Source organism: Colias philodice, chromosome 3 (genome assembly GCF_061535455.1).
Source record: "Colias philodice isolate Cphi_HAF_F1 chromosome 3, ilColPhil1 Martin Lab GWU primary, whole genome shotgun sequence".
In the NCBI taxonomy this organism is placed as follows: domain Eukaryota; kingdom Metazoa; phylum Arthropoda; class Insecta; order Lepidoptera; family Pieridae; genus Colias; species Colias philodice.
The window spans coordinates 1,302,095-1,324,824 of NC_143088.1; the positions used below are offsets into that span (position 1 = coordinate 1,302,095).

The 22,730-nt window shown below is 39.0% G+C and overlaps 1 protein-coding gene across 1 annotated transcript in view; it reads right to left on the reverse strand.

Annotated features, from left to right (window-relative positions):
• Positions 1 to 1,504: 1,504 nt before the first annotated feature.
• alpha-Spec (alpha spectrin) overlaps positions 1,505 to 22,730 on the reverse strand; it is a 39,960-nt gene continuing 18,734 nt past the window's right edge. The window contains exons 21-44 of the mRNA XM_089712444.1: positions 22,529 to 22,720; positions 21,921 to 22,110; positions 21,265 to 21,475; positions 19,955 to 20,072; positions 18,071 to 18,219; positions 17,542 to 17,743; positions 17,222 to 17,367; positions 15,979 to 16,081; positions 15,314 to 15,463; positions 14,596 to 14,733; positions 14,205 to 14,322; positions 10,318 to 10,513; positions 9,713 to 9,842; positions 9,263 to 9,456; positions 8,307 to 8,700; positions 7,626 to 7,868; positions 7,003 to 7,116; positions 6,575 to 6,722; positions 5,959 to 6,073; positions 4,495 to 4,607; positions 3,927 to 4,076; positions 3,026 to 3,196; positions 2,530 to 2,699; positions 1,505 to 2,094 (exon numbers count right to left, since the gene is read on the reverse strand). Of these exons, the coding sequence (XP_089568570.1) occupies positions 1,966 to 2,094; positions 2,530 to 2,699; positions 3,026 to 3,196; positions 3,927 to 4,076; positions 4,495 to 4,607; positions 5,959 to 6,073; positions 6,575 to 6,722; positions 7,003 to 7,116; positions 7,626 to 7,868; positions 8,307 to 8,700; positions 9,263 to 9,456; positions 9,713 to 9,842; positions 10,318 to 10,513; positions 14,205 to 14,322; positions 14,596 to 14,733; positions 15,314 to 15,463; positions 15,979 to 16,081; positions 17,222 to 17,367; positions 17,542 to 17,743; positions 18,071 to 18,219; positions 19,955 to 20,072; positions 21,265 to 21,475; positions 21,921 to 22,110; positions 22,529 to 22,720 (3,984 nt within the window). The 3' untranslated portion in view covers positions 1,505 to 1,965. The remainder of the gene's footprint in view (positions 2,095 to 2,529; positions 2,700 to 3,025; positions 3,197 to 3,926; positions 4,077 to 4,494; positions 4,608 to 5,958; positions 6,074 to 6,574; positions 6,723 to 7,002; positions 7,117 to 7,625; positions 7,869 to 8,306; positions 8,701 to 9,262; positions 9,457 to 9,712; positions 9,843 to 10,317; positions 10,514 to 14,204; positions 14,323 to 14,595; positions 14,734 to 15,313; positions 15,464 to 15,978; positions 16,082 to 17,221; positions 17,368 to 17,541; positions 17,744 to 18,070; positions 18,220 to 19,954; positions 20,073 to 21,264; positions 21,476 to 21,920; positions 22,111 to 22,528; positions 22,721 to 22,730) is intronic.

Sequence of the window (22,730 nt, forward strand, 5' to 3'; positions counted from 1 at the left end):
TTGCGTAGTCTATCTATGTCTGTGGTAACTACCAAGGGGATGATAAAAAACAATTGCATTCAAAACTTCACACGCTAAATGGTAGTGGATACCTGCATAAACCTTGAGTTAACCTAAAAAAATGTGTGATAAAAAAATTCAAATGTGTCGAACACAAAACGTGATTAGGAAATTAAGATTATATTTTTCAATTTTTTTTTTAATTTCAATGATACCTAGGACCCCGATCCGAACGCCTGTTTTATATCAAACTGAATCAAATGCAACTTTTGCAATGGGCTGTTCCACATACAGCGAACATCCTTGCGAATTATTTGCCGTGCGATAGGTACATCTCCCGATGTGGCCGTCACAGATATCGCGTGATATTTTATAACATATTCGTTTAAGTACATTTATTTTATAAGGATTGAGATTGATTTCATTTCAAGTTATAAAAATCTATAATAGTCTAAGATCCGAACCTAAGTACTCCTTCTCCGACGTGATAGATTGTTCACATAATAGATTGAAACCAATTTTATAATAAATTTAGTCTATTAAAAAATGGGTTTGCTGGTATAATCCTGGACAGTATCTAACTATATAAATAGATAATCCTTATAATATGAAAAATGCATGGAATATAATATATTCCTTGCCTTTTTCATTTTTTTATTATTGTGGTTGGTATGGTATGGTATGGCTCATATTATGAGCCATATATTAACCACAATAATAAAGAGTATATAACATTTACATGTAGTATTGTGATTTTAATCGATAATTATTTCCTACAAATGAGGACACTTGCATAAGCGTAAATTATCACAGACAGTTCCGTCAAAATCGGTCCAGCCGTTTCTGAGAAAAACCGTAAAAAAACAGAGAGACAGTCAAATCGTAAAAATTACTATTTTGGTATATGTACAGTGTGTGTAGACTTCCATATGCATTTAGTAAAAATAGGTAATCAATTTTATTATTTGGTATAAATTCATTTAACAGTCATTATGATATTATAATGATGATGTTATACATATTATACACGTTGATGTATTAACGTGTATCATCATATTATACACACTGATGATATTATACACGTTGCAGGAAAAGATTGGATAAAGACAGGCAAGGACAGAGAATTATGGAAAAGGATGGAGGAGGCCTTTACCCAAAAAGGGGTCGAAATCTCTGTGTACACTCAGATTTGTAATTCTGAAAATTTAATGAATATAAGCTTGTTATTTTTACAGGCAAGTGATTATAAAGCTTGTGAGGATGGATGTATGTGTATGTATGTTTGTTACTCTCACGCAAACTCTACTAAACCGATTACAATGAAATTTAGCATACATTTAGAGTGTAACATGAATTAATAGATAGGATAGGTTTTATGCCGAAAAGCCCACGGCTAGTAAATTATATTTCACAAAAAATACGTCTCATCTGGTTATCAGATCGGTGCAGATCGATCTCCCATGGTCTTCTCTACTAAGGAATGGACAAGAAATAATACACAAAGTGACGGTAAACAAATTTATTATAGTCAATGGAATACAAAAAATAAATAGAATCTAAAGCGAAGGCAATATTATCATAATATTTAATATAATTTATAAATTACGATTACATAGCTTGCACTTATAAATGCACCATGAAAATGCTCAGACGAATACGCAAGAAAAGCGTTGAAGGCAGCTTCTGATTCCTCTGCTATTCAGAGGAAAGGAAAACACACCAAAACTAAGTATACTAACAGTATAATTGTATCTTCATATTGAAGACCGTATCTTATATAAGTCTGATTGAATTGAAAATGCAAGCTAAACGCCACGCGAGCGAACTTCACACTCGAAGCTAACTTCACGGCGAATTATCCGCAAATATCTTAATCGCGGCTCGAACAAGATATTGCGCAAAGCTTGTAGCGGGGAGGTGGCAATGAAAAGACGAATAATGTGTGGATAAATGGGTTTAATATATTTAGTTCTGGAAGAGCGTGCGCGTGAAGTCGATATAGTCGAGCGCGTTGGGAATGGCGCGCTCCGACTTGGGCTCCACGTACGGCTTCATACGCGCCACGCAGTAGTCCGCCATCTCCTTGGTCAAGTTCTGCAATGAACATTTGCTTATTAGTTACAAGTACTTCAATCTATATTCGTTTATTAGTTATTTGGAAGAAATAATTCTATGACACGGTGAGAAATATTATTACGTATTGGGATTATTTATGCTTAAAAGTGAGTGAGAACAAATACATAAATTGATGTTTTGATATTGAAAAATAATTGCGTCATTTATATCCTGGGCATTATGACATTTTTCTTACACTTTATTTATTATTGACCTACTAAAAGGTACAGATAAAACAAAATTTGATCCTTACTAATACGAAAAGCATGTTTTTTATTCTTTTCTTTCGCTTTCATTTCCGGAATTAGGAGCAATTTTAAGACATAATTTTTGCCTCCTGATTTCATATCCTATTTTTCTTTTTATTCTCTACGCAAAAAAAAGACTACAAATAATAAAAAAACGCCATCTCACCGCATAAAGCTCCTCCTTGGTGACATAAGCGCGGTCCTGGTGCGCGGTGATCGCTCGGAACGCGTTCTCAATCTCCTCCGACGAGTGCACGTTCTCCGTCTCCTTGCTGATCATGAACGCCATGTACTCTTGGAGGGACACATGCCCGTCGCGGTTCGGGTCCACTATGTCTGTGATAGTAAACATTACATTAGTATGACGCTTTATTAAACAGTAAGAATAGAGACTGATGAATAATTGCCAATAAAAGTGAACAAAAAATTTTATCGAACGAACAAACTCATAACACGATGAAATAACTATATAATATTATAGTAATTTCATCGTACTATGCGTTTTTATAATAATTCTAATACAAGAAAGTAGACTATCTTGACCATTATTTCCAACAGTCTGTTTCTCATATCCATTTTCAAATTATTTTTGACAACAAAACAATTTTTTTCTATTGACAAAAAAATATCTCCCTACCCTACTTTGTCAACAATATACTCACTAAGTATAGCCTCGAACTCCGGGTCGGGCTGCCCCTCTTCCACCATGGGCAGGTCGTAGCCGAGCGCCCGCAGGCACGACTTGAACTCGTGCTGGTTGAGCCGACCCGACCGGTCCTTGTCGAAGTGCTTGAACATCATCGAAAACTCCTTCAGCGCGTCCTCGCTCACGCCTGCAACATTAATATCGGTTAAATAATGAATTTAAGTTAGGTCAGATAAAAAACAAAATTGGATCCTAGAATTTGGCAAAATATAATAATTTAGTAAAAATGTGGACATTCCTTGACTTTATTGAAGACAGAAGAAGAACAGAGACGGAAGTCTTCATTATGGAATGTCCGACAAATGTTGAATAAAAGACACGGCATCTAAGATCAGTATGGAGCATTTGGAAGCCCTCCTTAGTTGCTGGTGGTGATTTCACCAGTTCCTATCCTTTCCTACTTTCTTTTCTCTCAAAATAGGCGATTGACCTCAATTTGCCGAAACGTATTATGATCCTGAGAAGATAATCTTAATCTTATATATAAAATTCTCGTGTCACAATGTTAGTCTGCATACTCCTCCGAAACGGGTGGACCGATTCTCATGAAATTTTCTGTGCATATCGGGTAAGTCTGAGAATCGGCCAACATCTATTTTTCATATGTACCACGGGCGAAGCCGGGGCGGACCGCTAGTATATATATATATATATATATCTCGTGTCACAATGTTTGTCCTCAATGGACTCCTAAACCACTAAACCGATTATAATAAAATTCGCACACCATGTGCAGTTCGATCCAACTTGAGAGATAGGATAGGTTTTATCCCGGAAATCCCACGGGAAAGGGAACTATGCGGGGTTTTCTCTGAGGCCGCGGGCGGAAATCTAGTATATAATACAACGTTTCTCACCCGAGTGGTTGCGCGCCTGTATCTGCTGCTCGAGGTTGTGCTGCATGCGCATGGACAGCTGGTCGAGCTGGTCCCACTGCTGCGCGAGCCCCACCGTGCTGTGCTCCGTGTAGCGGTTGTCCAGGATCAGGTGCTCCTCGAGCGCTGCGCCTGCGCAACAACACAAATATTCAATGTGATCCGTCTCAAAGTTGATTGAGTTGAAGTTAAGAAAGAAGATCGAGTAAAAAAGATTAGAAAAATGTTAAATTCACCACTAAAGTCAAGTGCAAGTCACGATTAAACTAAATCTATTCATAAAGATAAAATTAGTAGCAAAACTAAATCTATTCTATTCATTCATCATTCATTTCAATTGGTAACTAAATTTATCCTACATCTCGTGTAGGATAAATTTAATATTATCCTACATCTACATGCTAAATTTATCCTACATCTATGTATGTAGGATAAATTTAGCTACGTACGTAACATTTATACGAAATTATTAACTTTTTTTTTTCAACTTCATCAATTTTAAACTCAAAAAAAAGCGTATAAAAACGCATATAATAAGTATTTGACTAACCGAGCTCCTCAAGCCTGCGCAAGTCCTGTCTGCGAGCACGTACTTCCCCAGCGCGCGTGCGCAGAGCCGCCAGCTGCTGCTCCAGCGAGCCCGTGCCTTCCATCATGGAAGTACTGTAGAAATATATGTTTTATGTTGGTGTATGTTTGTCTTTGTAGCGGTGGGGATATGGAATAACACCACATTAAGGAGAACACGAGAATAAATGAGCAAGCAAAACGTATTTAACGTTAATTTATTGACTAAAACTGTTTTGGAAATCAATTTGTGAACGATATAGCAAATGAATCAATGTTGTAACTTGACGATAGTAACATCGTATCGCAGGTATCATTAACCAAAAGTTACTTTTTATAATAATAACTTGCAACTTTTTATATGGTCCTTCGAGCCGGATCTGAGTATAAGCAAGAAAAATGTATGCAGATAACTATTTTAAAGTGGGTTATTCCATATCTTGAGAATATATACATGCGTATTATACACGCGTAGAATCACATTTTAAAAAATACACACATCAAGACGATATGACAATGGTAATATTAATCAAATTTTAGTTTTCAAGATGAATGTATGAATTGTAAAGGAATAATGAAATATGAAATGGTATTTGTCAGTATGTACACACTCTAAATGATGTTTATTATAGCATGATACAGCCGACTATCACTTCTTTATAAAATGATAGTGAAGAAAATGAATATTTTGATTTTTATAAGTATAAAAATGCGATCTGCGACAAAAGCACCACCAATAGATTTAAAAAGGTGAGGCCTAAGACTGTATAGTATATATATATTTAAATATATACTATGCTTTAAGATGATCAATTTTATATGAATCACAAATGACCTATAATCAAAAAGTTAGTTTATAAAACAAAACAATTTGAAACAATTGAATCTTTCAATCACATTTTCTATACCGGAACATATAAAATTCCACATATATACCGAATCAAGTTATTTCCGAGTGTTAAACATCGATAAAACATGTAAAAGAAAGGTGTAAGCTTGTAAGCTCGTTTGTCCATTCCTGACAACAACGACCACGCGTCAATCAAGTACTTTACCCGTCCCAGCCTAGCAGCCGGTACCTGTATATTAAGCAATGATATGATCATTTATAAAAAGAAATGTATACTATTTAAGTAAATATTGCTGTCTTTCTGATAGATTCTTTGTTTTAAGAACAGCAATATATGATATATTTTTGACAGACATTTCTCAGAAATTTCGCATTAGGTAGCGATGATTTCTTTGCATTGTTTTTCACATTATAAAAAGCAAGATTTAACAATTTTCCTTCCCTGAAAATATTTCTTTTTTGTTCGCCAACAATATTGACCAATCACAAACTACATCTCTCCCCAAATTACTTCTACCCCCTAACATCCCCCAACATTTTCCATCAAACATTTTTTTTCCCAAACGAGGGTAGTTCCAAACGCAATCCCATAGTTACCGTGTCTCAGTGAGCCACTGGTGGAAGGCGTTCGCGTGCTTCGCGAACTCCTTGCGCAGCTTGTCGTTCTCCTCTTGCCTCTGCGCCTCCTTCGTTAGCTCTACGTCACGCTCCGCTACAAAATAATAACTTTTGTTAGACTATTTGTAGACTTTCACTAGAGCTTTATCACAGACTAGCTGTGTCCCACGGTTTCACCCATAGTGCTCCACTTCTGTTGCTCTTAACGAGGCTATATATAGCCTATACCCTTCCTCGATATCTAACATCGAAAGAATTTTTCAAATCGGACCAGTAGTTCCCGAGATTAGCGCGTTCAAAAAAAAACTCTTCAGCTTTATAATATTAGTACAGATTTCACATGTCTTAACTATTCATATTGTATTTTTTTAAGTTCAGCCTATTACAACTGTCTTAGTTTGGCATTCAACTATGACAGTCTGGTTTAGTAGAAGAATAATCAGATGGATTTTTGAGCATATGTGTCTTACAGACATAAATTGCAGCTTAACTTACCATTACGACATAACACTTAATTTCGAAGTTAACTTTTAGAATTTGACCTAAATTGGAAGTCGAACAATCTGTCTATTCTAGTTTCCCTCAATATATTTACCGATAATCTTGCGCAGATTCCTCCAGGTCTCCTCTAGAGCTTCCATAGTGAACCAGGTATACGGGTTGGCGCCGACATTGAACGACTTGATCTGCTCGTCCAGAGCTGCTAGGGCTTCGAAGTCGCTTTGCGCTGATGATAGCGACGCCTGGAATTTGAAAAATATTGTTATGGTGTTTTTTTTTCTTCTTCCTAAAATTATTTGATTTGTAGGAGTCGAATTGGCATGAAATATAATTTTCTTTTAAAATGGATTTATAATATTTGTGATCCTATCTTATTTACGTAAATAATAAATATGTAATATGAATTCAATATGTACCGTAATTAAATAAATAGAAGTTTGAAAAAAAATTACTAAAACATTTCCAAAAGATTACATGAGTGAAAAATATTGTTAGTTATCTTAATAAATAAAATCTGTTTACCTGGAATTGCGCGTGCGCATCCCTGAGCGCGCGGATCTCTTCGATGGAGTTGCAGCGCACCGGGTCTGTGAGGTCTTCTTCTGCGTTCTCGAACCACGAGTTGAATGCTGACGCCTGCACAAAAACACACAAATGTTATTAAAAAAGTATAAAAATTAAAGTGACTTTAGAGTAATCAGGTTTTCGAAGTAGGGAGGATGATTGGATAACTTTTTATTTTAGTAAAGATTAAAGTATTTCGTCTGACGGGAAAATGAAGAGTGGGGTATGTTTGATGCTACATTTTGGCGAAATTTGTAGGAGCGCTATTTCGTAGGTGTCCGTGTGTGTGCGAGTGGAGCTGGGGTAGAGTGCCTCTATATAGCGGAGTGTGTGTATATCTGTGCATGTGGATTAAGCCATCTTGGCGTCCGTCAAAACTTGCCCGTGTGTACGTCGTTGTCCGGCGGTGTGTGTTTGAGGTAAAGCTCTTCTATATGGCGTTGTTTGTCTGTCTGTACATGTGTGTATGTGTGTGTGTGTGTGTACCTTCATGACGAACGTCAGGTACACAGTTTTAGTTACATGTGTTGGCGAGCAGGAGTTGCCAGCGCGTTATCACGTGAGAGTGTGTGTGTGTGTACCTTCTTGGCGAACGTCAGGTAGAGCTCCTCGATCTGTCGGAACTGGTCCTGCAGCTGCAGCAGGCGCTGCTTGCGAGCAGCCGAGTCGGCCAGCAGGCGTTGCCAGCGCGATATCACGTCGGCGTGCCGCTTGGAGATGCCGGCGCTCTGCTCGTGGCCCGCGCCCACCAGCTGCTCCTTCAGCGCAGTGATGTTCTGGATGCCCTCGTGCTCGAACGCTGCGAGACCGGCGTCGAATGTGTCCTGGGTACGAGGTTGGGTTGTTAGTCACGTGTTTGGTATGGATATTTGACAATAACAGAAGGTTTATTGTAAAATGTCTAGGATTAGAGTAATTTAAACATATTGAATAACTTGTAAAACAAAAGAAATATTTGATAACTTTATAGCTGCTAGCCTGCTAGCGACTATAAACTAAGTGGAAAAAAAATTAAGTCACTTTTGTTGTACCCGCATTAATAACTCAGGCCCCGGAATCACTGACACAATAGAAAATCTATTGTGTCGTGGACCGATCGGGCCGTTCGGGGCTCAATGGGTTAAAAGAATCCTGTGTGCTAATTCATACATAATATTAAGTAAGATAAATCTAAAAAAAAAATTATTAATAACAAATCTTCAAATATTGATAATGATTAAAACATTACATTATTAGAATAAATATTAGAAAAAATCACTCACCTGTTTAGTAAGCAGCGTTTGCACTGTAGACAGATCGCGTCCAAACTCATCAGACCGCACGTGCGTCTCTTTATCCGCTATCCACGACTCGACCACATCCGCCTTCCACAACAACTGCAGATACGCGGAATTATCGACCAAGGCCGCCTTTCGTCTCGCCGCTAGAGACGTTAGCTTGTCCAGCTTGGCTTGTAACGCATGTAGTCTGTGCGATAGAGCGTCCGCGTGAATGTTGCCAGCTGCAAGCAGTTTCTCTCCTTCGGTGGTGAGATCTTTGACTCTTTCCCCACGCGCGGCGAGTTCCGCTTCGAGCGCTTCGTGCTTCTTGAGCAGGCCTTGGACGGCGGCCATGCTGTCACCGCATTCACCGACCACGACTAGCTGTTGTTTTTCGCTGTGTGGGGCAAAATTATATTTGTTATTATTGGCATGTAAATTTACTACCCAAATGTTTAATTAGTTTTTGTATGTATTACTTTGATGTTAATTTAATCAAGTTTTATTTATCGATTTGAAAGATATAATTCTTATTGGATATCCATTTGAAAAAACTGTAAATCAATTTTCGTTTCCAAAATTGTATGAAATATGTATTCAATGTGAACAACATACTATGCGATTTTCATTTTGACTTCTTGAGTGCATATTATAAAAACATCAAATGCGTAGCATCAATGTGCATAGCTGCATAGTGCACATACACGCACTCATGATAACGGTCTTGGATCGCATATTATTATAATCCACCTTACTTTTTGCTGTCTCGAATGCGCACTTAAATACGATGTAAGAATATGTGTGTGTACGTATACGTGCGTGTGTGCTAGTATACATATGTATGTGTGCGTGTCACTGCGACTGAGGACGCACTTCTATCTCGAGTAACTTTACAGCATTGCGTGTGTGTGCACGTACGTGTGTGTATGTGTGTGTCTATATGTCCTACTGTTACAGACCTGATCCAAGCCTCCTCCTCATCCAGCTTGGCCAGGAACTGCTGGTAGGCGAGCGACTGCTGCAGCTTCGCGCCACGGTCTGCTGCGAGCGCCTGCAGAGCGTCCCACGCTGCAGCTAGAGCTCGGAGACGCACTTCTATCTCGCTCGCACCACCACCGGCGGAGGAAGCCTCCATTAGCTTCTCGCCGGCTTCCTGTAGATAGATTGAACACAATTAGCAATACAGTAAATGAACAAAATCGTTGCTAGAGGCCTGTTCTTAGAGCAACACACAAGTACTACATCACCTTATGACATAATTAAAATAAAGTGTTGGAGAAAGAAAAAGGGGTAACTTAAGTTTTACAATCCAGGGTGTGATTTAAATATCATATATTGACTAAAAAAAGTAACGTTCATGTGTCATTATATTATATAATGCAATATATTTATTTTTAACAATCTGGTACCTGAACAGCTTGGATAGCTGGTTCATGGCTGGCCAGCTCAGCTTCCAGACGCTTGTGCTTCTTCAGCAAGTTCTGGACGCCGGTCAAATCACGACCGTAGTCGTCAGACGCGACCAGCAGCTTCTTCTCCCTAAAGAAAAAATAATATTATTATAAAACGTTAGTTTATTCGTTGTAGCAACGAGGTTTATTTGTTAGGTCTATGCCTAAAAAATAAATTTCATGAAAATAAATTATCATGTCATCCATCCGCGGCTTCGCCCGCGCAGTCAAAGAAAAACCCGCATAGTTCCCGTTCCCGTGTGATTTCCGGGATTAAACCTATCCTATTTCCCGGGGTAAAAAGTAGCCTATGTCCTTTCTCGGGTATCAAAATATCTCTATACTAAAATTCATGCCAATTGGTTCAGTACTTAAGGCGTGATTGAGTAACAGACAGACAGACAGAGTTACTTTCGCATTTATAATATTATATATAGTATGGATGTGTTTTAATCCACAAACTTTATTTTCGTATATATAATATATTGTTGTCCGAAACTATGGTCGTCTCAAATTCTGCGCTCCTGTCCTCTAATACCGTTATAGCACGTGAGCACACTCACTTGATCCAGGACTCCTCGTCGGCGATGTCGCGGAAGAACTGGTGCAGCGTGTTGGCCTCGTGCAGGCGCGCGCGGCGGTGCGCGGCCAGGCTGCGCACGCGCTCGAACCGCTCGTTGATCGCCGCCCTGCGGGACCCGATGCCCGCGCTGTCGAACTGCCCGGACGATACTAGCGCGTCCGCTTGCGCGTTCATGTCTACGGGAATTAATATGTGACATTAACTAACTACATTATCTACTTAACCCATTGACCACCGAGCGGCCCGATCGGCCCACGACACAATAGATTTTCTTTTGTGTCTGTGATTCCGTGGGCTGAGGCATTAAAATTAAAATAATTCATAATTAAATTAAGTACTATCATATTGACTAGAATAAAATTATTTATTGTTACTAACAAGTGGACCAATGTTGTTACATTAAGGGGATTACTATGGTCAAAACCGAAAAACACCTTATACATATTGAATTTTGTTGAGGAAACTGTTGGTACGATTGTGTTAAAAAAAATATATGTGATACTCAAGGATATAATTAACAAAGTGTATTGTTTACTTTTCATTTTAGAACGGCCTAAACATAAAAAAAATACATACAAATCAACCCCTTTTTGAACATATAACGCATTTTGTTAGGAAAACGGCTACATATTTATACATGAAATTTATACCAAAAATATGTTATGATATTTGTAGTAACCTGTATTCTTTATTTTTTCAATTTTCATTATTATCGTTAAATTATCAAGAAAAAACTCGAAATTATAATAAAACCCACATGAAAGCTCACCTCTTTTGCATATTTTCGACGAAAGTTGACGGTGTCAGTTCGACTCGGACGGGGGACTGTACGTGCGGTTTTTTTTGCAAAATAACGCTAAAATTCACCGAATTGAATGTTTTGTTAAATTAAACCAGATTGTAATAGGTATTTACATGAGCAGTTCATGAAACGAAAGTTAAAAATAGGTATGTAAAGATATGAAAATCTGTTTGTAAATTAGTTTTGTTTCTGAAAGGCGTCATTGAATATTATCCAGTGTTGATAATTTCTGACAGTAAAATATTATCAGAAAACACATATCTATAATTAAACAGTAACAAGACTTTCCCTGTGCCTTTAATATTAAAAAAAAGGATTAATTGCTGTTCTTTCGTATATTTTAAGGGTCCAAAGCAATCCATAGACCGGGAGATACTGACACAAAATTTTGGGTCATTTGTAACAGGATGTCGATCCTACAGGGGTCTTAGTATGCAATGACAAAAATAAAAATTATGGTCAGAACGCTGGTACCGGTGAACTAGTCGCGTGGGCGTTTTGTTTTTGTTGGTTCCGTTACCTCCGCACTTTTAACTGGGTGAACCGATTATTTAATGATTCATAAAAATATAAATTAAATAAAAATAATTCCTTTGCAGTGACTCTCCGAGGAAGAAAGAAATAGATTCGTGTTACAAATTTTAAAATCATACATAGTACATTTCCTTCGACAAGGTTTTCTGGTATTTACAATCTACCGCCTGACAACTTAACCTCCCCTCCAGTCGGTTAGTTGTCAGTCGATCGCTTACATTTTTTGAAGAGACGATCAGCGAGCCAATTGATCTTTAACAGCCGACCAGTGCGGTCTATAAGTGCCATAGTCGTGCCTTGTGATTTATTTAAGATTTAAGAAAACTATCAAGTGACTGTACCAAGTGAAGGAATAATAAAATATTAATTGTAACGAAGGCGTTTTTATTCTACAACCCAACATTCGGGATAGTATAATAATCAAATAAGGCGTCATTTTAAATATCATTATAAGAAAAACGAAGGTTTTTTTTCAATATTGTTTTTTTGTTAAATTTTTACTTCACGAAATATAGGTACCTACTCTTCTGAAGACGTCAAACTCTCTGGAAAATCTGTTTAATCAGCGGATTTTAATAAGATACTAGATAATATGTCGCAGTCATCTGGAGGAATCTGCTATTTGATTGAAGACTAGAGCGATTATTGAATGACCACATTTAATTGAATGACTAAAGAACAACTCGTCATCCAACAATATGCCGAACGTTCTATCCGCTCTTTTTAAAAGGCTAAGTATATTACGATTCGCTAACTAGTTGGACGTCGTGAGTGATGCTTGTTAAATCAACGTTCGGCCTAGTCATCCAAACAAATATCAGATTTAATCAGATGACGGCGATGTCTTATAGACACAAAATATAATGGAAACAATGCTAAAAAACATAAATTTAAAATTACAACATCATAAAGAATAGATTTGATCGGAGCCCTCAGTGCGCAAGTCTGTCTCGTACTGGGTCGGTTTTATTTCCTTCCCTAATACCTTTAATCTTCAACTGTACTATATTTTTCCTGTTGCCATAACATGGTGGTACTGATCTACACACGCCACATGAATTTTTTCCAAAGTCACAACAAAATAAATTATCCAAGTTTACGCCCTTATAAAACCAATTCCAAGTTGCCCAATTTCTTCCTTGCCCGCGCCAACATATGTAAGACTGTTTAACTATACCGTTGAACATTTTAATAGACCATAGATATCGACACAATTAACACTGTATTCTTTGAACGGAAGGTATGACCCATATCAGTCATAGCTATGGCTCTGGTAACTTCAGTTGCAGGAAAATCACTCATTTTGTAATGTGTTAAAAGATAAACAGTAGAAAGAAATAAACTCAGTTTAAAACACGTTACAATATTTTTTATTTGAAGCTGCTATAGTCGATAAATAGGCACCAAACTCTTAAAAGGGTATAATATTTTAATGTTTAAAAATCGAAGCACATTTTTTTCTCGTCATCATTTCAAAGACGTAAGGGATTTAAAAAATTAACCTCGAACTAACTACAAAATAAGTCGAAAAAAACGTGATTTCTTGTCTGTTCCCCTATTTTTTTAGGTGTTGTGTAGGTTGCATGCATATATTCCTACTAGGTATGAAGAGATATACAGAGAACGCTAAATACATTTGCCTGGTCACCATTACCATTAGATACACCATGACATGGTTGAGGCCGTTCTATAGAATTACGTCAAATAATGTCCATCTTTTATATCTCTGTAGGTGAGATGTTCTCCACCCTAGTCATCATCAGGTCTCCAGAATATAGTAGAGTCCGTGTTGAATAAAATTAATTTCAAAATCGGTGAGTTCTTAACTGTTCCCCACTCTAGAACATATAATTTGTACTTGCTTAGTCATCTTAAGGTCTCCAGAATGGGTCATGTAGTTAGAGACTTTGCTTATAACGGTTAATGTTGAAAGATGAGTCTTCCTACATTACATTTACAACATATATAGTACACAATATTTACTATTCATAAATGTAATATGTTACTGCCTCTCAGAGAAAACATAAATTAGGTAGAAACCACTAACACATTACGATACAATACGATACATTTTACAATTCCATAATCTTTGGTCACTTTTACTTCAACAACGATGTATATTATAGAGGGCGGTTAAAAAAACAAATTCAAATATAGTGACAGAATCATTAAGGTCGTTGAACCGTGTAATTGCCTTAAATAAATGGATTATTATTAACCACCCAGATGTCAACCACGGGACACGAAATCGAGACAGTTTGGCAGTTGTTAAGGACACAATAAATAAGACTTTAGCGCATTACCTAGCAAAAGACGATTGTATAAATGATTTTTTAATTTATATTAGGTTAAAACACGCGATACATATAATAGTATTCTAAAATGAAGTTATATACCAAAATTCAATTTATTATCCCTTATCGTATATCGAGCGAGAATAATCTTTTTAAGATGGAAATAGGTCGATATAAGTAGATGATCAACTTATTTTTTTATACCGAAGAGACTACACTAATAAATAAACACATTACCGTTAATCCTGTCTTCATGAGCTTGGATGTCAGCTTCCACAAGTTGGTGCTTCTTCATCAAGTTCTGGACGGATGCTAAGTCCTTGCCGGAGTCTTCGGATGTCAACAGACTTTCAACCTGGTCAATATTATCCATAAATTTTATATTTCGCATGAAACTATCAAGAAGCGAAAATAACAAATTCCACAACTTCATAGATAAACAAAATACGATTTAAGAATAGTTTTAGCCATATTGCACAGAATATTTGATTCAACATTCTACAATAATTTCAATTAATTCTATTATATTCTACTTAAACTATCACTACAGTTTTTCTTACTATTTCTATTTTCTGTAAACAAATTATTACACTGCCTATTTTGTTATAATTTAAAGAAAAATAAATACCTCTCCGAGCCAGAAGTCCAGATCCTTGACGGCAGCGATGTAAGTACGCTGTTTGTTGGCTTCCTTCAGTTTTAGAGATTTCTCCGTCGTCTTTTGAGTCAGGAACTCCCATTGGTCCGCGATGGATGCGAGACGAGCCTGGTGATAAAGTTATAGTTTGTGAGTTATTGATGTAGTAAATTAACATTTATATTTTTGTCTTTTCTGTTGTAAAAAAAGGTTTTCATCACTAAATAGTATAAAACAAAGTCGCTGTCCGCCGTCTGTGTCTGTAATTTTAGTCTTCAAAATTACAAAAAAATGTTTTGATGGGATTTGTTTTAATAGTTGGTGTTTCTCGAGGAAGGTGTAAGTTTATAATATTAGACCAAGCGTGCGAAGCGACGGGCTTGTCGGACGGGCTGGTCGTAAGCGACACGGCTCATAGTTATCTATGAGCTATCCTCTGCAGTTGCGTGCCGATTTTTTTGAGATTGTACGACCATCGCCTAGTTGGAGAATATTTTTATTTTATTTTATCACGTATTTCACTCACTTGCACTGCGTCCTCGCTGCCGCTGCACTGCCCGCGCTGCACGAGGTTGCCGCCCATCGCCAGGACTGATTGGATTCGTTCAGCATTTGCTGCGAGTTCCGCCTCTAACACTTGATGCTGACCCTTTACCACCAAGTGCTGACCACTTTACCAGCAAATGCTGACCACTGAGACTACACTCACTTGCACTGCGTCCTCGCTGCCGCTGCACTGTCCGCGCTGCACGAGGTTGCCTCCCATCGCCAGCACTGACTGAATACGTTCAGCGTTTGCTGCGAGTTCCGCTTCGAACGCTTGGTGCTTCTGGTGTTTGGACTGGATGTTCGCTGGGTCCTGGGAATATAAGACACACATGTAAAATTGTATTTTGATATTATTATTTTTTTAGGAAATTAGAATAAAACTGGGAAGGGTCAGTATTCGCGTCTAAAAATTTAATGAAGTCACTTTTAACGACAATAAAGTTGGTAACATTTTCACATTTTTAAATAGTTGATAATCATAATCCATACTAATATTATAAATGCGAAAGTAACTCTGTCTGTCTGTCTGTTACTCAATCACGCCTAAACTACTGAACCAATTTTCATGAAATTTGGTATGGAGATATTTTGATAACCGAGAAAGGACATAGGCTACTTTTTATCCCGGGAAAATGACGCAATCTCGGAAATCCCACGGGAACGGGAACTATGCGGATTTTTCTTTGACTGCGCGGGCGAAGCCGCGGGCGGAAACCTAGTACCAAATAACCAGGTATGAATATGTCAAATGTACAGGTATTATAAATAAGACTTAAACGGAGATAATTTTATTACATTTCATATAAACATGATCCATTATAGTACCTTATAGCTCTCTTCAGTGGCGAGCTGCAGCTTCTCCGCGATCCAGTTCTCCATCTCGTCCGCGTCGCGGGAGAATTGCTGCAGAGTTTGTTCATCACCCAACCTGTATAAACATTATGTTTTTAAACTTCATAAATTTCAAAGTCATTATATAATAATTGCCATGCCTTGCGTAGCTCCCTCGAGTTGTATATCTTTTTATATGAAAAGTTAATAAGTTTTTTTATTATTCAGTCTGTTCGTGACGCTTACAAAGATTAGAATGTCGAAATTATACATTTTTTTTCTGTTTATCATGTTTCAAATGGACGAACAGTTACACGATCGTTAAAATACACTGTTAAACTGTATTTTTTTTCAATTGTCGGCCGCCGCGTAGTGCTCCGACGCGACCAGCTGCTCCGCTAGCGTGTGCAGCTGTTCGTTACAATACACTCGCTATACACACCTGGAGCGCTTCTCGATGAGCGCCTCCTTGAGGTGCCGCCAGCGGTCGAGCACCTGCTGCCGCTTGCGCGCGATGTCGGCCGCCGCGTAGTGCTCCGACGCGACCAGCTGCTCCGCTAGCGTGTGCAGCTGTTCGTTACAATACACTCGCTATACACACCTGGAGCGCTTCTCGATGAGCGCCTCCTTGAGGTGCCGCCAGCGGTCGAGCACCTGCTGCCGCTTGCGCGCGATGTCGGCCGCCGCGTAGTGCTCCGACGCGACCAGCTGCTCCGCTAGCGTGTGCAGCTGTTCGTTACAATACACTCGCTATACACACCTGGAGCGCTTCTCGATGAGCGCCTCCTTGAGGTGCCGCCAGCGGTCGAGCACCTGCTGCCGCTTGCGCGCGATGTCGGCCGCCGCGTAGTGCTCCGACGCGACCAGCTGCTCCGCTAGCGTGTGCAGCTGTTCGTTACAATACACTCGCTATACACACCTGGAGCGCTTCTCGATGAGCGCCTCCTTGAGGTGCCGCCAGCGGTCGAGCACCTGCTGCCGCTTGCGCGCGATGTCGGCCGCCGCGTAGTGCTCCGACGCGACCAGCTGCTCCGCTAGCGTGTGCAGCTGTTCGTTACAATACACTCGCTATACACACCTGGAGCGCTTCTCGATGAGCGCCTCCTTGAGGTGCCGCCAGCGGTCGAGCACCTGCTGCCGCTTGCGCGCGATGTCGGCCGCCGCGTAGTGCTCCGACGCGACCAGCTGCTCCGCTAGCGTGTGCAGCTGTTCGTTATAATACACTCGCTATACACACCTGGAGCGCTTCTCGATGAGCGCCTCCTTGAGGTGCCGCCAGCGGTCGAGCACCTGCTGCCGCTTGCGCGCGATGTCGGCCGCCGCGTAGTGCTCCGACGCGACCAGCTGCTCCGCGAGCGTTTGCAGCTGCGCTATCTTCTCCTCCTGGATGGGAGAAATGGAGCAAAATATTAGAAAAAATAAGGTTTTATTTGAGTAAAACTAAAAAAAACACGCTTAAACTCATGAAATTATTGTATTGACACATCTGTCTGTTCAAGCAGTCGGTCACATACAAGCAATACAGGCTAATCATAAAAAAAGTTTTTCGCAACTTACATGCGCATTGATCGCCTTATCAAAGTCCTCGTGTTTCTTGATCAGCTGTTCCACGTTATCAGGTGCGTCTGGAGTATCAGCCTCACTCGGCGCGAGGAACGCTTCGCGCGCCGCCATCCAGCCCTCCGCCTGTTCGCAGTCGCGGTAGAATAATTGGAGTTCCAGGTTCTGGTCCAGTTTCATGCGACGGGCCACCCACGCTCTGGAGAAAAATTGTTTTTTTTTTAATTGCATAGCAGTAAAAACGACTCGAGAAGAACAGATGTATGATGAATATAGATACCATTTTGTGGGTTAAATTTTTTTTAACTAAGCCAGACAAAGTCAGGTTTTAGTCAAATAAAATGACACCTGGTCGACACACAAACAACTTAAATAAAAGTTATTATATCAATGAACATTATGAAATTGAAATCTTATTAAATGCTCACTAATATTACTCACACAAAACCAAGTTGTAGCAATAAAAAATAACTAGAAGAGAAGGCATTACTAGGTTGGAGAAAAAAATTAATGTAACAGTACATACTTCTCCAACTCCTGTCTCGCATCAGCCATAGCACTGAGCTTCTCCTGTATATCCAGGGACGCATAATGTCCGCCCTGCAGCAACTGCTGGCCGAATAGTTCCAACGCCTGGAACGTGCCCGCGCGCGCGTCCATCTCTGTGCGGTGCTCCTGTTTACAAATAGGCGAATATAGGGTATAGTGTATGTATTTTTTGTGGTTTATAGCAGGGTAATTTTGCGAAAAGTAGTATAGATTTATCTTTTATGATAAATAGAGCTGTAAATATAGAATTTCTTTTTTCAAATAGACTTGAAGAACCTGTTTATTGTAAGAACGATGAATGGTATATATTTGTTATGATTCTTTATCGTTCTGCAACCAACTGTCATATGATTGGATAATAATATGAAACATTTTTTTTGTTCGCAAATAATACCGGAAATTAAGTTTGATGTCAAAAAAAAATAGGATAATTTGTTGAAAATAAGCCCACCATTTTACACGAACAAAATATTGTTAGATTTTTCTACTTAAAACAATTGTATGTAAAAGACAGTGCCTATGATTTGGAAAAAATATTGTAAAATATGAATTTGGTTAAGTATTAATAAACACCAATTGTAATTTTGTTCAAATACATCAAAACAAAACGGAAGAAGATTAAATTTCGTGTCCCAGCACTGTTAAATCTAGTCAATATCTACTTAGAAGTAGTATTTGTCTTCTGTTTAGTGGAAAGATTTAAAATTAAAGAAAAAATCTGTTACTTTTTGAAGATATAGATAAAAAACAACATAGTATCTGCCTCCAGCTTATGGTGCTGTGCGAATAAAGTAATGAAACAGCTCAATGTGTTTTGCATTGAATAAAAGTGTAAAACATGTTTCATCACTTTGATAATTTTCACAAATTTTAGGAATGCATTCAGATGAGAATTACTATTTTGACAATTTTTTCTAGATTTTTGAAGTAAAACTTCTTTAGGCGCGTTGAGAGTTAAATTTCAAAGTCGCGTCATAGCAATACCGTCACGTCATGAAGTAAGGCGACGATTTTGGTATCTTTCAATCTTGCTAAAGAAGTTTCACTTCTGACATGTGCGCTCGGCACACACGCTCTTTTTCTTCACATTATATTAAATTATCGATCGATTTTTCAAAATTTTAACCACATTAAACATTATTATCTCATTTTCTCGTATTAGGGCTGATTTTTCAATCCTTGGTTAAAACTTATTGGTCGACTAATGTATAAAGCTACCATTTTAAAAACGTATTCTAATTGCCCGTATTTGACAGTTTACGTGACATTTTAATATTATCGTGTAATACTTTATTGTACGGATAAGTTTTAACCAAGCATTGAAAAATCGGCCGTTAATGTACTCTCTGAACGCATTCCCGTGTATGTTAGGGTTAGCACACATCGTGCATCTGACCTGCGGCATAACGCCGTAACGCGCGTCTATCTCCAGCCGCTGAGTCTAGAAACATAGCGCACGCTTAACTAAACGCTAATTGGACGGTGTACCTACTACACCAATTCGATTCGAAGTTCTTGTATATTGCAACACTTATCGTAACTATTATTTTACGATAATTTGGATATGTACAAAGAACACAAAATGACGGGGGGGGATTTTTTTGCAATTTTAATAACGAAAAAAGTGCATATATCTGAGGGTTATTTACTTGAACACATTAATGAAAAGGTAGAAGAATAATTTAAATTAAATATGTCAACATGGAAATTTATAATGATGTGTTTTTCTGAACCGTCGTACAATACAACATTGAACAGACCAATAAAAAAAAACATTGGACAAAAAACACATAAATTAATTACACCAATAAAAAATCACCATGTATACCCTCTACACAGCTATACTATACTACATTCTCACCTGGTGTCTCTCGAGCAGGGCCTCCGCACCGGTGACGTCATTGGCCAGCTCATCCGAGCTCACGAGCGCCATCATGGAATTGATCCATGCCATCAGGTCGCGGTAGTCCGAGAGGAACCTATAAATATTTAATTTTTTTTATTGAGGAACAGCATTTAAGTTATAACATATTTTATAACACTATCTATAAAAATATTGGATGTTATTAAAATATTATGAGAAAAATTAACTTGTGAACTTATGAGATATGATAATATTGTATAGAATTATTTCTGTGGCAACATACACCATGACCGTTTCCCATTTTCATACGTAATAGTTCGTCAAAACGTCCGTGGCGCATCTTGCTAGCACGCGATGACATCACAACATTGGAACGCTCGACAACAGAGCGTTGTGAACGTGTGTCGATTTGACGTTATAATAATTACTATTTATTACAATTTAACCTTATTTCAACAGTGAAAATGTCTCTTAACTTAATTTTTATGAGTAAACGTATTCGTATACACTTTAATACCCGTTCTTCAGAACTTTAAGCTATTTCGGGTCCATTCGTTATGCCTCCTCTACACTACTCGCGAAGTTCCTCGGCGAAGTACTCGGCCGAAGTCCGCGGTGCTACACTACACACTCGTTCAACTTCGCGAGAGCGCATACATTTATATTCAGAACGAACTTCAGGTAACTTCGTGCCCTTTGACTCGGGCGCAAAAACCGACAACAAACGGAAGTCGGCCGAGGCGAGGTAAAGTTGGAAGAAGTAAGCCGAAGTGCCTCTCTACATTATTCTATTCGTCTAACCTCGTTCAACTTCGCGAGTAGTGTAGAGGGGGTGTAACATAACTTAATTTATATGCGTAAATGTATTCTTAGACTCGCCCATACGCGTTTAACTGAACCACAGAATACATAATATGTAGTAGCTAAGCGTTACAGAACGGACACTCTCCGCCTCCCGCCAAAATTAAACACTTACCTCACCCCGCACGATCATGCTATAAATGGGCCGCATTTTTCTGCAAGGACGATACGCAACGAAGATTGACAACATTAATCAAATTGACTTAAAGTAATTTATTATTTTGGATTTGTGATTATCGTTTTTCGTAGAAAATGGTTAGATTTTGTGCTGTTGTATGTATTTCAACAGAAAAACGCGAATTTTTTTTACGCTAGTCACAAATGTGCCAACCATAAAGCGTTAACACGTCTCTACGTCTCTACAGTGCGACTGTCAAAACGATAATTTTGTATGGAGTGTCCGGGGTGTGACTGAACTTTAAGCTATTTCATGTATCGCATCTCACCTCTGCAGATCGTACGAGTCGAGCAGCTTCTCCTTGCGCGCGTTGGCCCTGGCCTGCAGCTGCTGCCACGCGTCGTTGATCTCGCGCTGCTTGCTGTACGTGGCGTCCGCGCAGTCGCCGTGCGTGGCCATCAGCCGGTTGGCCGTGTCGTCCAGTTGCCGGATCTTGTCGCCGAGGGCCGCTAGATCGCGCTCTAGGCCTTCGTGCTTGCCTGTAACGGTGGAATTTGGTTAAAATTGATATTTTTGGTTTTATGAATTTTTAAAGAATTTTAGTTTTATTTATAAAGAATAGAAAAAATTCAATCACGATCGTCCGGTTGAGATGGTTGTTAACCATCTCAATAGATGGCGCGCGGTGTGTCCCTTAGACACATAAAACTGAAAAGAATAGAATAAACCCGCCAGAGCGATCGAGTGTTCTGGCGGGCCGAGTTGGTCAGGCATCCGCCCCGGATTGGCGTGAAATGCAGGTTCGAGTCCCGAATCATGATCGAATTTATTTTTTTTTATTTTTATGTAATCACCAACAAAAGAGCAAGCAAGACACTTTCAGGACGTCGCCGCCCATGAGCGTTCGCATTGTCGGAGACTTTACTCACGATTTGTTTCTGAATTATTTTTTATTCTTTAAAAATGAATATTCATAACACTCACGCTGCAGCGTCTGCACGGAGCGCAGATCCCTGCCCAGCTCGGTGGTGGCCAGCGCCTGCTCCTTCTCCGCGATCCAGTCCTTCGTCTCGTCCACGTCTCTGTGGAAGCGCTGCACTTCGTGAGCGGAGCCCAGTTGGGCGGCACGCTCCGCGGTCAATTGTTGGAGCGACGACCATTTCGAGTTCAGCTCCTGTTGGGGTTAAGGTTTAAAATTAAGTCGGATATTTGTTCAGTGAAAAAGAACACTTGCAAAAAAAGGGAAAAAGTTCCAATTTTATACATTTGAAACAATGGCACGAAAAAGAGAAGATTATAAGATGAGTAACAATCGGTGCATGTCAGAAAAAACAAAACCTCCTCAACTCCTCAACCAAAAAAATAATAGTTAGATAAGAAAACTTCCCAAAAATAACCTACAAAATACGAAAACAATATTTTGTACCATGTTTGATTAATGTTTAGTTTTGCGTTTTTTTCATTAATTCAAACTGAAACATTTCATTCAATTAGACTTCTTCTAGAAGCACTTTCGAATTCATTCTCAACTATTTCCTCACTTTCCCCCACTATACAATTATTTCTTACCAAAAGTATGACAAAAACCTCACCTGCATCTGAGTCTTGATCTTAAGCGCAGCCTCCGTCTGCCCCACCGTCATGAGTTGCACTGCGATCTCGTTCATCTCGGCCAAGCGCACCTCGTTAGCGCGCAGGTCGTTCTGGAAGTCGTCGAACTTCTTTTGCATCACCTCCACTTGCTCGAGGTCCTCGCCGACGTCTTGCACTTGAGCGTGCATCTCCTGTGGAGTG